This window comes from Salvelinus namaycush, chromosome 19 (genome assembly GCF_016432855.1).
Source record: "Salvelinus namaycush isolate Seneca chromosome 19, SaNama_1.0, whole genome shotgun sequence".
Taxonomy (NCBI): Eukaryota; Metazoa; Chordata; class Actinopteri; order Salmoniformes; family Salmonidae; genus Salvelinus; species Salvelinus namaycush.
Genome location: NC_052325.1, coordinates 28,539,168 through 28,556,060, shown reverse-complemented (window position 1 = coordinate 28,556,060; position 16,893 = coordinate 28,539,168). Strand labels below are relative to the sequence as shown.

Below are 16,893 nucleotides of genomic sequence, written 5' to 3'. Positions count from 1 at the left end.
TTCACGTGAGAGGGAAGAAGACCAACACACCAACATAGACACACCACTTTGTCAAAGTGAACCAACACAAGTTGCCATTATGCCTTTTCCAAAGGACTGTAGCCTATATCTCAGTCTTCCTTTCGTGATTCTTACAACCAGAGTTTGAAGTTACACATTGATGCGTGGGGTGCCCTGACATTCAAAGCTGACAGGGATGTCCGCATTGATGTTTTTTAATTCTTACGAGAGCATCCAGCAGCCTTGGACACTCCTGTAGCTTGAACCCTGCCTACAACAGCTTCTAGAATGCTGCACCGTGTATGTTTGACTATGCATTTCACCCCTCTATTCCTAAGGCCAGGTATATCACCCTCAGTATTGAGAATTGTATTGAGAATAGACACTCCAGCATAGCGGTCTCTCTGCTACAGCTTCCCTATTTCAGGATATTTACAATGAACGTGACTGAGAGTGTACATTGAAAAGAATCCCCCAAATATTTCACTAATAGGTAATATATTTTAGGTTTAGTTCTGTATATTGTATTATGTTTTACTTTAAATGGATCTCTCACCACCTCTGTAGGGGTTGAAGTATTGTCTTAACATTATGGGAACATTGTGTTTTGGTTGTTGAATCAGGAGTGGTTGTGGGTATGTAACTCAGGGTAGGTGTGGGCTTACTTGCTTCATTCCGTAGCCTGCTTCTCGGTCTATGGTATTACTCTAACATTGTGTGTGTGCCTGACTGCATGCGTGTGTGTCAAAGAGAGTGACACGAGTCATAGTTAGCCAGAATGAAAAAGAGGGTTTGCATTCCCTAGTACATTGTATACCTCTAAATAACCTCTAGAAGCGTGGGGTGATGCTGACCATGCTAGGTGGTCATGTAGGACCTACAATGTTAGCGTTTAAAAGTAACTGATACATTCACTGATTTAGAGACTGTTAGCAGTATCTGAAGAGTTGATGCTTGAGCGCCCAATATCCCACTACTACACAAAACAGCAGAACACTCCAAAATAAGAATACTAAGTGTGTGTGAGTGAGCAATGGTGTTGGGTTTTTTATTGTACAGATATGCATTTTATACAGCTTGGTATCCAAAGCATAAGCTTTAGCAGTAAAAACAAACAAATGTTTCACTGGATAGATTTGACAGTTGCCAAAACTAAACTGTTTTTTCAGAGCACTTATGAGACAGCAATTCATTAAAGCTAGAATCCTTAATTGAAACAATGACAGAGGCCATCCCGACTTTGTTTTGGTAAAAAGCTGAGGGATGGGCCTGAATAAATGTAACCACTCTCAAATTCATAGACAGCTATGAATGCAAGGTTTGACCAGCCATGATATAAAAATTTGTTTTAACCATGTTTTGAACCTATACTGTGTTTGTTTACATTGACATTGTTTACAAACATTGGGAGTAAAACAAGTTTTTATTCTGGGTTCCAATGGGGTACGACAGTTTAACTAAGCTTGTGAGGCATTTATAAGTTATATTCAAGAATCAAATGGGTATATCATTAATTTATAAGTCCAAAAATGGATGTAGCAACTAATGATTCCAGCTTTAATGTTTTTGAATATATGGTTTGTACTATTCCAGTGATCTAAATGTCTTTAGACGTATGGTAAATTTTATGAGAAGTAGTGACGTGAAGTGTCAATGTGATGGTTCGTGCGAGTGGGTTTTGTATTTAGAAAGTATTGTAGTAGTATATTTCTTACTTTATGGGGCGACCAAATTCACATAGAAATGTGAGGTATAGCTCTGTTATTCTCATTGAAAGGTAGATCTGTTCCATCTACGCTATTTCTATGCATCCCGTTCTTATATCTTTACCTTTCGGTTTTGTACACCAGCTTCAAACAGCTGAAAATACAATCGGTATGGAAAATATTTCACAGCGGTTTAGAAGGTACAATGATTGTCTACTCTATACTTGCTTGTTTTTTCACAAACTGAAATCTGACGAACTATTCAAATTTTTGCAACCAGGAAATGGCGGAGCAATTTCTGCATAGTGAATCTAAGAGCAATTTGAATATTTTAAGTCACCACCACACTCCTCAGGCAAAGTGAACAATCTCTTAGCAATGAGATCACTCCAGTTCCTGATTCTAATGTAGAATTCAAAGAACAATTACAACACTACTATTTATGTATATAATGTAGCTAATATTTAATATATATTTTTAAAAAATTCTGCACAGTAATCCTACTTTAATACTCAGTCATTTCCTTTCCACCAAGCTAAATAGAACTACTCAGGTGATAACATTTGACTACCAGTATCCCTTCTTCCAGTCCTAACATTTCGATGATAGAAAAGAGATGTGTAAACTAAAAGGGAAATATGACATTTGCTTAGTAGGAGAAAGTGACTGTAGCTTATCGTTTCCTTATGGAGGTTTGGGCCGTGTGCTGCAAACCTGACAGTTTAGAAACATAAAGAGGGGACTTAACATTTAAATTGTCATTACTTTTAGTTCATTGATTAGTCACGTCAATCCCTTGGGCCTTTAGGTGTGGCTGACTACGGGCCTGAAATTATCTGCACTTTAAAGAGACTGTTTTGGCAACTGACAAATCTCAGAGCTCCATTTTAAATTAGAAATGTGTGTATGACATCTTTTGAACTATACAAATCTGCTAAATGTTTTTACCACAGTGTGACTGCTGAGTTGAGCAGTTTTGCCCTTTTCTACCTTTCTCTGTTTATAGTCCTGAAAGCTTGTACTCAGTTTTGTACTTTGATTGGGAGGAAATGTTTTTTTTATGTTTAGGTTTCTTAAAATTGAGATACCATTTTGTACCTCTTGTCATATTGGTGTACAGCAATTTTGATTTTATTGCATGAAACACCCCTTTAATGTTGCCTTAACTGCTGTGAATAATGTATATATTTCATCACTATCAGTAAAAACCTTCTGTAAAAAGCACATTGTCTTATGTTCTATAGTCTACCTACATGTATTTTGTATTGATCTCAGATGTCAACGTGTATAAGCCTAAGGTCATAAAATGGAATCAAAAGTAAAAACTGAACCTTTATTTCAGAAATACAGTTGGAGTGACCACATGATTTGCAAGCAAGCTCCTCTTAATACCAAACATCCTGGCCCCACTATTGTCTGTTCTGAGTTTGACTCAACATAGCAAGTGTATTCATATCAGGTTAATTTTAGCTCGGCCTCTCTGGATGGGACAGGTGGACAATACCCGGTGCACAGTTGGGGTAGAAGGCACAGAAGAGGGTTCTAGTCCAGCAGTCAGTCTTAAGCGTTGAGGAACTTGGCGTGGTGCTTGATGTGGTCGGTGATGAAGGAATAGATGAAGAAGTAGCTGTGGTCGTAGCCCTGACGGAAACAAATGGCACTGTTAGTCTGACACGGCATAGAACTGGCAGCAGTGAAATCACACAGCAAAGTCACCAACCCTAGTCCAGTACACATAGTACAGTGGTTCCTCCTTTAAATGTTGCCAGAATTATATGGCACATTAATTGTCAGCCATTTTTACCATTAATACTAGTTTGAGAAGCATTTGATAGTCTTCAATATTGGCATTAGAGAATTTAAAACCTTTTTTGTAAGAACATAGTATATGTGATTGATTGTGAAATTTATCTTCATTAATATTATGGTGTTTCTATTCCAAGAAAAACGAAACCATCAGGGTTTCCGTTAGGATGGAACGGAAAATATGGCTCCGTACAACGTGACGGCCGGGAGTAGGCTACAGTACTAAGAGGATTCTAAAATAATATCTAAGGGGCATTTTTCATTAGGGAAAATCTTATCTGTGAGAATATCTAAAAAGGGGATTTTATAATTCTAAATAAAAAATACACAATATTTTGGAGATTATTTCGTTTTCATTTAACCTGGAGTGAACGAGGAAAAAGGCCATTCTTGACAATGGGGTGAGACATTCTCACTAATTTATATATAAAGCCAGTTTGTTATTTATTTTTGTTTTTAGAGGGAGAAAAACCAAAAGCCACCTCATGGGTCTCCCGATCGCGACCGGCACGGGTATCGAACTAGCATCTGTAGCAACGCAGTGTCTTAGACTGCGGAACATATCCCAATCCACGTGATCGAAGCAGTCTTGAAGCGTGGAATCAGATTGGTCGGACCAGCGTTGAACAGACCTGAGCGCGGGAACTTCTTGTTTTAGTTTCTGTTTGTAGGATGGAAGCAACAAAATGGAGTCGTGGTCAGCTTTTCCGAAAGGAGGGCGGGGGAGGGCCTTATATGCGTCGCGGAAGTTTGAATAACAATGATCTAGGGTTTTACCAGCCCTGGTAGCACAATCGATATGCTGATAGAATTTAGGGAGTTTTGTTTTCAGATTAGCCTTGTTAAAATCTCCAGCTACGATGAATGCAGCCTCAGGGTGTGTGGTTTCTAGTTTACATAGTCAGATAAAGTTCGTTCAGGGCCATCGATGTGTCTGCTTGGGGGGGAATATATACGGCTGTGATTATAATCGAAGAGAATTCCCTTGGTAGATAATGCGGTCGACATTTGATTGTGAGGAATTCTAAGTCAGGTGAACAGAATGACTGAGTTCCTGTATGTTGTTATGATCACACCACGTCTCGTTAATCATAAGGCCCCTCTTCTTACCAGAAAGATGTTTGTTTGTCGGCGCGATGCGTGAAGAAACCAGCTGGCTGCACCGACTCCGTTAGCGTCTCGAGTGAGCCATGTTTCCGTGAAGCAAAGAACGTTACAGTCTCTGATGTCTCTCTGGAATGCAACCCTTGCTCGGATTTCATCAACCTTGTTGTCAAGAGACTGGACATTGGCGAGTAGTATGCTAGGGAGTGGAGCGCGATGTGCCTGTCTCCGAAGCCTGACCAGAAGACCGCTTCGTTTGCCCCTTTTACGGCGTCGTTGTTTAGGGTCGCCGGCTGGGATCAGATCCAAGTAGACCGGATTCGAACCAGGGACTGTAGTGATGCCTCTTGCAGTAAGATGCAGTGCCTTAGACCACTGTGCCATTCGGGAGCCATGACCAATATATACTGTCCTACTAATAACCCATCCTGGAAACGTTTGCAGAATTCACAGCCTGCTACGCTTGTGAAAAACAGGGTTAATAATAATAATAATTTCCCCCCCTTCCACATGTTAAAGGTTCCAATTGATAATGTTTTTTTAATCAATTAGTATATTTGAGTTTAACCACAATATTTGTTCTGTCTTTTCTGGTGGATTTAACGGAAATTGCAACCAATCACGGCCGGTTGTGATACAGCCAACCTAACTAAGAAATACATTTGACGATGGGAGAGAATTCTCCTTCTAGGCAAGTCTTGTCCTAATAGCGCTGTACAACGTGACCGTGTGTGTTTGAAAGAGTATTTTCCAGTAAGCAACAATTTGTTTACCTTCATTAGCCTACTTTGTTCCAATATTTCTGTCATTCAGTGATATTTATTCCCATAGTAATTCGTTATGATCCATAACTAAACATCTGCATTTTGAAAGTATTTTTATCTTTATTTTATTAACGAAAGCATAAAGATGCTGATGAAGAAATGCAGTACAGTATATGCTTTATCCGACATTGAGGTTGCATGAGGTCACCCACACGCACTTTAAAACATTTGGATAATAAATAATTTAGAAGATAGAAGCCGCCTGCATTTGTTTATTAGGCTTCTGTGCAGTCTGACAAGTAAACAGCCTACAGTACATACTGTAGTAAACATGGTAAAGTGCCTAATTCCTTACATAAGGGAGAGCAGGACATGTCCAGACTTTCTCTGTGACTTCAAGTACTCTGTCTAATGCTTTTTCGGGTTGCATCAGTCATGGACAGTACTACAGTACACTTGTGATAAACAAGTGTTTGAAAACCTGTTTTCAAAATGCCTCCAGCTGTCCATCACTACTGTAAATAAAAACACAGCATCCCGTTACATTCTTTATTGTAACCACAATGTCACAAATAATTTGTATCTACCTTTCCAATTACTTTTAGAGTTTGTGATTTACAAGTGTGTGCTTTTCATGTCATTTTTCATTAAATCCAGTTCGGATTTAAGTATAACTTTTGACTGACGCCTTCAGTGAGAGGTCTAATGCTCTAATATTTAATAATTTCTGCCCTCCGAATTCATATCCAAGGGCATTTTTCGCACCATTATTAGTTACATTGTTTTAGTTTGAACGTGCAGACAGGCACTAATAACAGCAGGAACGTTACCCTAGTCAGCGCCATTATTAGTGCAATGCCCCTTAAAGTGTTGCTCTGTGCTACCCAGTGGGGCAGGGGTCCACCCCCCCTCCCAATGGGCTAGGTCGTCTTGTGCGCTGCTCTGCGGCCCGTCCCGTGCCTCCTGCCCTCGTGCCTTTAACCTTTTGCGCCTACCGCAATCTCAGTGCATTCAGCTGGAGAATTGCAAGGCAATACCATTGTGCGCCACTCGGGAGCCAATATATATTGTCCTGCTAGAAACGTTGTTTGCAGAATTCACACAGGGTTAATAATATATCTGTGAGAATATCCGAGGGGCTTTTTATATAATTTTAAATGAATAATAATAGCTTTGTTTCAAAATTAAAAATATTTTGGAGATTATTTATTTTTCAAATAACGGAAAAAGGCCATTCTTGAACATGGGGTGAGACATTGTTACTAATTTGTAAATAAAGCCAGTTTGTTTTTTAGAATTATTAACTTCTGTTTTTAGAGGGAGAGAAATCAAAAGCCTACCATCACCTCATGGGTCTCCCGGTCGCGGCCAGCACGGGTATTGAACCAGCATCTGTAGCAACGCATTGCATTGCAATGCAGTGTCTTAGACCGCTGCGTCACTCGGGCGTGTACAATATGACCGGTCGGGAGTAGGCTACAGTAAGAGCAAAATAACATTTCCACACCCTAATTGTAGTCTAAGTTTCTCTTAGAATAAAACCTTAGCGTAACAACAGTTTTAGTAAGTAATACTGATGAATAGTAACAAAAAAGTGTATTTTTAGAGACACAGTAGCACCTTGGGACCCAAAAGCATAATCTAACTCCCCCTTGCGCTGGTCTGGAGAAATGAAGTAGTGACGCAGGGTACTGTACTAGTAGAGTACTCGCAAAACTTTTAGTTGATCAACCACTGTAGGCATTTCAAGATCAAACAGTTGTTATAGTTGGCCGTTGGGTGGCAGCACTCACCGGCTGCAGCCTGAACACAACAGGAATCTTCTTTTCTGAGCAGGCGGCGATCAGGTTGTCAGGAAGCAGCTGGCTGGCCGACAGGAACTGGTCATCACGGCCCTGGTCGATCAGGATGTCCAGCTGTGGGCCTGAGTATGACGCTGCCAGCACTGTGGCATCATACGCCTGGAAAGGAGGAAGAATGATTAAAAACTCATGTTATTGTTCTGGAATTCCACTCCTCAAGGTCAGACCTGTAGTTTGTGATCCCATTGATTTGGCCAGTCCCCCTATAACCCAATATTGTACCTCCCAGGTCTTCTTGTCTTCTCCTAGGTACCCAGAGAAGGCCTTCTGCCCCCAGGCACACTGGATGGGGTTACAAATGGGGGCAAATGCAGAAACAGCCTGCAGAGAGAAAGGGATTCATTCATATGTTCAAAAGATGTTGAGATCATAATGAAAAGACTTCCATATTGCAATGCCTTGTATTTTCCAGGGTTCTTCAGGGCGCAGATGAGGGCTCCGTGTCCCCCCATGGAGTGGCCGGAGATGGACATCTTCTCTGGGTCAGCGGGGAAGTTAGCGTTGATCAAACGAGGGAGCTGAGAAAGAAAAAAAAAAAAGAGTTGGGAGGTGGTGATTAGCAGCGCATAGCAGTATCAATGGATTCACAATAGTAATAGTAAATGCTACCATCAACACGACTACTATTATCATGTGACCGACACACCTCCTCAGTGACATAGGTGTACATGCAGTAGTTGGTCTTCCAGGGCTCCTGGGTGGCGTTGACATAGAAACCAGCCCCTGTGCCAAAGTCCCAACTCTCATCTTCACCCTCGATGTTACAACCACCTGAACACCACATAAAGAGTAGGAAGGTCAGGTGGGAGCTATAATTACTATTAAAAGGTGGGCGTGAGCATTGATTTAGTAAGGGGTGAATTATGCAATCCGTAAAGTGTGTGCATGCGTACGTGGGCTGGTGTCTGGGGCGACGATGATGATTCCATGCTCAGAAGCTGCCTGCTGACTGCCAGCCTTGGTGATGAAGTTCTGCTCTGTGCATGTCAACCCTAGAAGCACACAGTGAGACATGAAGGGCAACATTTGCAACACACAGGTAAAATCTAAGTAGTTGATCAGATTTTTATTCTAGATCAGTGCAAGTATACAGGCAAGATCTTGACGAGTAGTTGAATCAGGTGTGTTGGTGTTGGGATAGAACAAAAACCTACCCATTCTGGGCAGGGATGGTGACCACTGTCTTTATGTAACATATCAGAGACCATGGACCGTGAGAACTCACCAGAGAGCCAGTAGAACACGGGGCACTTCTCATTCTCGGCTTTAGGAGGCAGGTAGACAGCGACCTTCATTTTACACTTCAGCTCAGTGCTGAGAAAAGAAAATGCATTACATCAAGTTTCTGCCATACTGCATGTTTCCACCCAAGCCATATGGGCACTTGTAAAACTATAATTTGTGTATTCCAATGGAAAAAACAGCAGTGTGTTGCATTGATGTATAACAGTGAAACAGAAATTAGCTAACAGACTGACTTAGCCGTTACAGGATAGGTACTGTTTGGGGTAGCACAGATCATTTTTCAATACCATCTTTGTTCTCGATTCGGCCAAATATATATCTTCAAAAAATGTCAGTGTTGAGTTGCAGGTGGTTTGTTTGAATTTAGAAAATGCTCTGCTATTAAAATAATTGTTTTGCTCCATGAAGTAATCCAACAATGTGTACGCCAAAATCTTGTCCATTTCAAATATCCCCTTATTGATCGAGACAGGTGTGGCATGACATGCAGCACTTTGGGGTGGACATAGTTCTCAATCAATGAGAGAAGATTTGAAATAGACAAGATGGTGGTGTACACATTGTTGGATTATTTCATTGAGCAAAAACTGTATATATTTAAAAATAGCATTTTCTCAATTCAAACGAACCACCTGCAACTGAACAGACATTTGTGAAGATACATGTTTGGCCGAATTGAGAACGAAGATAGTATCGCCAAGTTAAGGTTGGTCGAAAATTCTCTGCTATGCCAAACAGTACCTATACTGTAATGGCTAATGGGGCATCACATTAGCCTGTTACAATCTGCTAGCTAAAACAGAATATGAGTTCTCTGGAGATTATTCTAGTTTCACGAGGCTAGCTCACCTGTCATGCTCGAACACCTTCTGGTAGCCGCCACTGCACTTGTTGGATGACACTTGGGCGAGGGCCATAGTTCGGTTACCTTTGGCAAGTCCACAAGGGAAAGAGTTATATTGTAAGGGACATTCTTTCACAAATCTTGCTGCTACAGTTTTGCGTAGACCAGACAACATTGCATTTGGAAAACTATCTTTCTTAGCTAGCAACTACTAGCATGCTACAACTGTTGTATAGACCCTTTTCCAGTAAACGACACTGACGTCAAGCACTGAAGCGCGGTAAGAAAGCCATCGCCATCTGCGCCCATTCAACATACCCCTTGCGTTATAATTTTCTAATCTAAATAACTTTTGGGGGGTTCCTATACGCTTACAATGATGTTTTAATTATTGTTTGAACAGTTCTTTGGTTGTGATCTTTATTTTGGATGCAGCAGTTAACTAGAATGTTAACGCTCATTGATATAAGTTAGGCAAAGAGACATTTTACTGGTTGAAGTTTAAGTATAATGCAGTTGATTTGCAATGAAGACAAAAACGATTTTACACAGGCCATTTCATACGAGCCTTAATATTCAATTATAACCCCATAGTAATGAGAAATGCACTCATGAGCAACATGTAAATATATGCTTTTTTTACTGGCGTTCTACAAGGACTCCCCCACCAACTTGCGCGCATCGCCCTCGTGCGGCTGTTTGCAAACACAGAAAGGGGTTTAAGTCCACAGATGCATTCAAAAATAGAATGGCAAGTTGGTCAAAGTCATTCCACAGGGCAGGATACCCGGCCAAGAAGATAGGCCCAAAACACAGCTGTGCTAGCTACCGTATGAACAGTAACATTTTCAAAAAGCAACCACTTGAAAGCATGCATGGTGCAGCCTCTGTAAATCGCTAGATGATCAATCGATGAAAGGTATAAAGCCTTCATAGCAAAAGAATGCAGAACTTGCCACATTGTATCGGTTTCTGTGTAGCTGTCTGACTTATTCCAGCGAACCAGAGCCACTCTGCAAGCAAGCTGCACGTAAAACGCTAAGTAACTTCTACTTCATGATCATAGAAACACCGCAAATAAGTGTTAATTTACACTTGACATACCTTGTTAAATCACGATTATTGAGAATAGCTTCACTTTGGTTCCTGCTACGTCTCCGCTGCTTGGTTTTAGTAGTCCAACGTGAGGTTCGACGTGAAACGTCATGGAGATACCGCCCCTTGAATCTTCAAGTGTATGTCGATATGCAACCGAAAGGTTGCGTTGTTGTCAAAGAAAAGTTAAGAGACCCTGTGATGATTGTTTTTAAACAAAACCATAGCTTTGGCTCACAGGCTAACTGTTAAAAAAAATATTCAGTATGACTAAAACAGCATCGACCCCCCCCCCCCAGCTCTGACTTTGCTGATAACTATTTTATTGAGGAAAGGTGTACATACTATGCCTGTGATGTGGTTGCCCCACCTAGCTATCTCAAGATGAATGCAATAACTGTAAGTTGCGTCTGCTCTTTTAATTTTTTAACTTTACCTTTATTTAACTAGGCAAGTCAGTTAAGAACAAATTCTTATTTATAATGACGGACTTGGAACAATGGGTTAACTGCCTTGTTCAGGGCCAGAATGACAGATTTTTACCTTGTTAGCTCGGGGATTCAATCTTGCAACCTTTGATTACTAGTCCAACGCTCTAACCACTAACGTAAACTCACTGACCTTATTTTAGCGCCCCAAAAACGTAATACTTCCAGATCAACTCTAATGTCAATAACATTGTAAGGCACAATTTCTCCCCTTTGCAACAGAATCAATGACATGACCTCTATGCTGCCCGTTTCTGCATAATTCAAGGCGGCAATGAGCTCCGTCGGGTCTTTTTAAAAATGGCGGGTGGGGAAGCGAAACTAATGCGTGATAGTGAGAAGGAGAGATGTCGTGTGGAAAAACAGCTTTTTTTCACTCGATCTCTCCAACTTATCACCTTATCGCCTCTAAAATGTAAATAAAACACTATAAAGAGTTTATATAATGTCATTACATTACAATTTGAAGGTTTGTGTCAAATTTGAATCGGGTTTTTAGGGAGGTGCTAAAGTGATCTTCAGAAGTAAACAGCAGCTTTGAGATTCATGATCGCTTGGAGTGATGACGCAAAAAATGACTAGGTATCCCCCCTTACCCCGTCACTGTCCATTTCTTGTTTTTAAACGATGAGAGAAGTGTTATACCTGGTGGAGAGTGATTGTAAGACAGAAATAGTTGCTTTATGCGTGCTGTACGTTACGGCATGACACATCACGATGTAACGGAGGGTCAGTTTTTTCAACTTTTCTCCAATACTATAGAGCCATTACCATGTCGATCAACGCTTGAATAGAAACGTAGTTCACACCCCAGATTTTGAAGTCAACACAGTCGCTACAGTCCCATTAGTTTTCTTTGCAGCCTAGTTTGAATGTCACGGTTGCGCACATTTGTACGGAATGGGGTGAGTTTACGTTAGGCTACCTGCCGCCCACGTATACAGTAAAATAATGTACATTTGTTTTAAAGCACACTAAGTCCTTTCTGTAATTTTAACACAAAAATATTGTGTTTTACCGTACTAATTATGGTGCCTTGTGGGAAAATGTTGTGGGCGGGGAACGTGTCTCTGGCTCATTAACATATTTTAAGGCGTGCCTTGTAAGATGCTATATTTGTTGTAACTGTGAATGAGATCGCTGTACCCCAACAGAATACGGTAATGTACTGTATTGTAGGAATTCTACAAACTTTGTCCTAAAACTCAACAGTAGCTTTCTGGCCAATTGCTGCCAGTAATTTACTGTAATTCAGAATACAGCACCATACTGCAATTGGTAATGGGGCTTATTCTGATATCAGCGTTTCTTGATATCATGTTACACCCATTAATGCTCGCAATTGGTCCGTGCCTGTTTCTTTTACATCAGCTCCCGAGTGGCGCAGCAGTCTAAGGTACTGTATCTCAGTGCGAGAGGCGTCACTACAGACCCTGGTTCAATTCCAGGCTGTATCACAACCGGCTGTGATTGGGAGTCCCATAGGGCGGCGCACAATTGGCCCAGCATCGTCAGGGTTTGGCCGGGGTAGGCGGTCTTTGTCTAGTTGCCTAGTTGTCATTGTCTGGCATGCCTAGTTAAATGTATTTATTTAATTTTTATTTAATTAGGCAAGTCAGTTAAGAACAAATTCTTATTTACAATGGCGGCCTACCAAAAGGCCTCCTATGGGGATGGGGGCTGGGATGATTTTTTTTTTTTTAATAAATAAAAATATAGGACAAAACACATCACGATGAGAGAAAACACAACACTACATAAAGAGAGACTTAAGACAACAACACAGCATGGTAGCAACACAACATGACAAGAACATGGTAGTAACACAACAAGGCAGCAGCACAACATGGTAGCAGCACAAAACAGGGTACAAACATTGTCGGGCACAGACAACAGCACAAAGGGCAAAAAGGTAGAGACAACAATACATCACGCAAAGCAGCCACAACTGTAAGTAAGAGTGTCCATGATTGAGTCTTTGAATGAAGAGATGGAGTAAAGGTTAAAAAAAATATAATATGTTCTTAACTGACTTGCCTAGTTAAATAAAGGTTAAATAAAAAAATAACAAATTAAAACATGAGTTGTTGACAACTGTAGCTAACCCTAACTCGTTTCCTAACCTGAACCACAATCTCCAAACCTGCCACACTACTTCACCTAACCTGACACGTTAATTATCTTAACAAGTGGTCAGATGACGCAGATACTACACTACAGGACTGTTTTGCTAGCACAGACTGGAATATGTTCCGGGATTCATCCAATGGCATTGAGGAGTATACCACCTCAGTCACCGGCTTCATCAATAAGTGCATCGACATCATCGTCCCCACAGTGACCCTACGTACATATCCCAACCAGAAGCCATGGATTACAGGCAACATCCGAAATGAGCTAAAGTTTAGAGCTGCCGCTTTCAAGGAGCGGGACACTAATCCGGTTACAGACTGTTACACGGTTACAGAAACGTTTTACTTGCTATGACAGTGATGTTTTTTTTAATCAACCTTGGTTGAATGCACTAACTGTAATTTGCTAATGCCCGCTAAATGACCAAAATGTAAAAATGAAAACTTGCAAAGAACACTGGATAATATAGTGCTGCATGGGCAATTCCAGTATTATACTGTAAATTAGATTACAGTAATATTTTTGGTACCGTAAAAAGGATTACCGCAAAATGGATTACAGTAGCTGTACAGTAAAATAAGTTGCAGTAATTTACTGGCCAAATGCTGCTAGTAAATTACTGTAAATTTTACAGAAAATGTTTTACAGTGTTGCCACACTCATCAAAATGGAAATGCCAATCAGCTCAAAATAAACCTTGCTCGGCTGCAGACTAGTTTGAAGAAGACATCAGCCATCTCACTGCTGCGGATGCTGAATGATACTCATTCTCCAGCACTTTTGTTGGTGAGTGTGGCATGACGCATGCAATCTGCGAGTGTCAAGCTATTTGGATTATAAGAGCACTTCTCCTCTGTCAAATATGCTTCTTTATGAGTATGCAGCTGGGCACATGCTTGTATATGATGCCTTCATGTATGATAGTTGTCATTACTATCTTCTGCTGAATGGTGTATGCTTTGATGGTGATGTGGAAGATGAGAAGGGACAGACCTAGAGTAGGCATGTCTGATGTGTAGAAGTAGGGGCCATGTCAGTAATGGGCTGCTTCTCCCTGTCTCCTTTCATCCTCCTGCACTGACATTAAATACATTGACAGATAAAAGCAAATTCTTAAAGGGAAATTTCACTGCTGCTCTATTTCACTCTATATGGCCATTTATATTATTAACATATTATAAGCATCATAAAAATTGATAATTTCCTCACGACACGCAAATATGAGCGTTTCTGCATCTCACCTGTAGAAATGGGCCAGCTACATTTTCTGGTTGTGAGCAGACCCCAATATCCAGAATTCATAGTGATTTCAAGACGTGAAGAACTGCCCCGTGGAGGTGTATCCAATTGAACAGAAAAATTGAAATGTCTGTTTGTAGCCAGAGGATTTTGAAACGGAACTGAAGTCTCAACTGATGAGGTTGCCATATCATCGAACATTGTAAATAGCCAGCTGCTATCTGGCAACGTGTGACTTGTTACTTTGCAATCTAACATTAGCTTTGTGTAGTGTCTACTCCCGCTCCTCTCCTCCGGCGTTCAACGTCACCGGTATACTAACCACCGGTCCTGGGATGCATCATTACGCACACCTGGCATCAATCATTACGCGCACCTGCACGTCATCATAAGGCACACCTGGTCTCCATTACCTCCCCTATATCTGGCACTCCCTTAGATTCCTTTACCAGTCAGTATTTTTCCTGTGTTTATGCATAGACAATACTGTTATGTTGTCTCGTTCCACGGTTTCTGTTTTATTAAATGTCTCACCTGCTTCTCATCTTTTAGCGTCTCTGTTACACTTCATTAGGTTATGGTAGCTAACTAACTACTGCAGAGCCAGAGGCAAACGACGTGACTGTTCTATTTAGAGTCTGATCCCAACAATCTGTAGAGGCATCAACATCAAGCTCAGCCCCAGGAACTAGTGTAAGTCACCTAAAATCTACTAAACCTTTCCATGACTTCATAAATATACTGTAACTAGGCAATAACATGGTCTTTTTGTCATAGTTGGTGAGTGTAGGCTACGCTACAACTTCTACTGTCGTTTTTCTCTATTATGGGGGCATAGTTGATTGTTCATGATAAATTAGGTATTAGTAGGGAGGGGATGGTGTGGTTGACTCACTGGTGTCTGTTGAGGCTGGGTATTGTGTGTGTGTGTGTGTGTGTGTGTGAAGGTTAGCATGCATGATCAAATGCTCACCTTCGATGGCCACTGGCATGCTGGAGAAGTGTGCTCTTCACAGAGGAATCCTGGTTTCATCTGGACCGGGCAGACGGGTGACCTGTTTGCTGGTGTCAACTTTGTGAACAGAGTGCCCCATGGTGGCAGTGGGGTTATGGTATGGGCAGGCATAAGCTATGGACAACGAACACAATTGCATTTTATCAATGGCATTTTGAATGGACAGAGATGCCGTGACGAGATCATGAGGCTCATTGTTGTGCAATTCATCCTCCGCCATCACCTCATGTTTCAGCATGATAATGCATGGCCCCATGTCACAAGGATCTGTACACAATTCCTGGAAGCTGAAAATGTCCCAGTTCTTCCATGGCCTGCATACTCACCAGACATGTCACCCATTGAGCATGTTTGGGATGCCCCGGAATTGGATCTGTACGACAGCATGATCCAGTTCCCGCCAAAATCCAACTTCGCACAGCCATTGAAGAGGAGTGGGACAACATTCCACAGGCCACAATCAACAGCCTGATCAACTGATCCATGCCCCTATCTGTGACCAAGATGCATATCTGTATTCCCAGTCATGTGAAATCCATAGATTAGGGCCTCATTTATTTATTTAAATTGACTGATTTCCTTAAACTTTAATTGAGTAAAATATTTGAAATTGTTGCATGTTGTGTTTATATTTTTGTTCAGTATATACAGTATAATGGTGTTTTTATATAATATTTTTTACAAGAAATCCCAAAAAGTGTTGACTTCAACTTCTTGATCAAATCATTGTGATATTCATTAAATTATTTTGATAAACTAGCTTCAGTCTTACTGCTAAAACAAATTATGCAGGGAGTTGGTTTATTATTTAAACTTTAATTTGTTGCCACGTAAACATGTTTTAATAAAACAGTAGATGAATCTCTTAATATAGCAAATAAGTAGACATGGCTTTGATTAAAGACAAAGTTTATTTGCTTTGGAGACCGAGGTGAGTTTACACAGCAGTATGCAGGAACAGTTATGGCAATGTATGATGCACACTTATGATATACAGTTTATTAGGTACACTACTCCGTTCACGAAAGTGGATCTCTCCTACAGCAGGCATCCAGTTACTGTTCAATTGAACGTTAGAATGGGCATAACGAGTGACCTCGGCGACTTTGAGCTTGGTATGATTGTCGGTGCCAGGCGCCCCGGATCCAGTATCTCAGACGGCTGCCCTCCTGGGTTTTTCACGCATGTCAGTGTATAGGGTTTATAGAGAATGGTGCAACAAACAAAAAACATCCAGTCAGAGGCAGTCCTGTGTGTGAAAACAGTTTGTTGATGAGAGGTTGAAGGTGAATTGCAAAAATTGTGCAAGCTAAAAGGCGGGCCACAAACCGACAAATAGCGGTGCAGTACAACAGTGGCGTGCAAAACGGCATCTCGGAACGCACAACTTGCCCATCCTTTTTGCGATCACACCTAGTTCCACTCCGATCAGCTTAAAACAAGAAGAAGCAGCTCCAGTGAGCATGCAATCACCAGCACTGAAAAATTGAGGAGTGGAAAAGATCGCCTTGAACATAAGTGAGTTCAGTTTACTTGAGTGGCCTGCGTAGTCCCCAGACATCAACCCAATAGAGCATCTTTGGAATGAGATG

At 41.0% G+C, this 16,893-nt stretch overlaps 1 protein-coding gene across 1 annotated transcript; it reads right to left on the bottom strand.

The window, feature by feature from the left end:
- Positions 1 to 3,018: 3,018 nt before the first annotated feature.
- On the bottom strand, positions 3,019 to 10,530 carry LOC120064284 (S-formylglutathione hydrolase-like). The gene is made up of 9 exons (XM_039014740.1): positions 10,436 to 10,530; positions 9,337 to 9,415; positions 8,468 to 8,556; positions 8,136 to 8,234; positions 7,889 to 8,013; positions 7,641 to 7,760; positions 7,465 to 7,563; positions 7,174 to 7,341; positions 3,019 to 3,347 (listed from the first exon to the last, which is right to left on the bottom strand). The coding sequence occupies exons 2-9, from the start codon at positions 9,402 to 9,404 to the stop codon at positions 3,267 to 3,269; spliced, it is 849 nt and encodes a 282-aa protein (XP_038870668.1). The 5' UTR covers positions 9,405 to 9,415; positions 10,436 to 10,530; the 3' UTR covers positions 3,019 to 3,266.
- Positions 10,531 to 16,893: the final 6,363 nt, after the last annotated feature.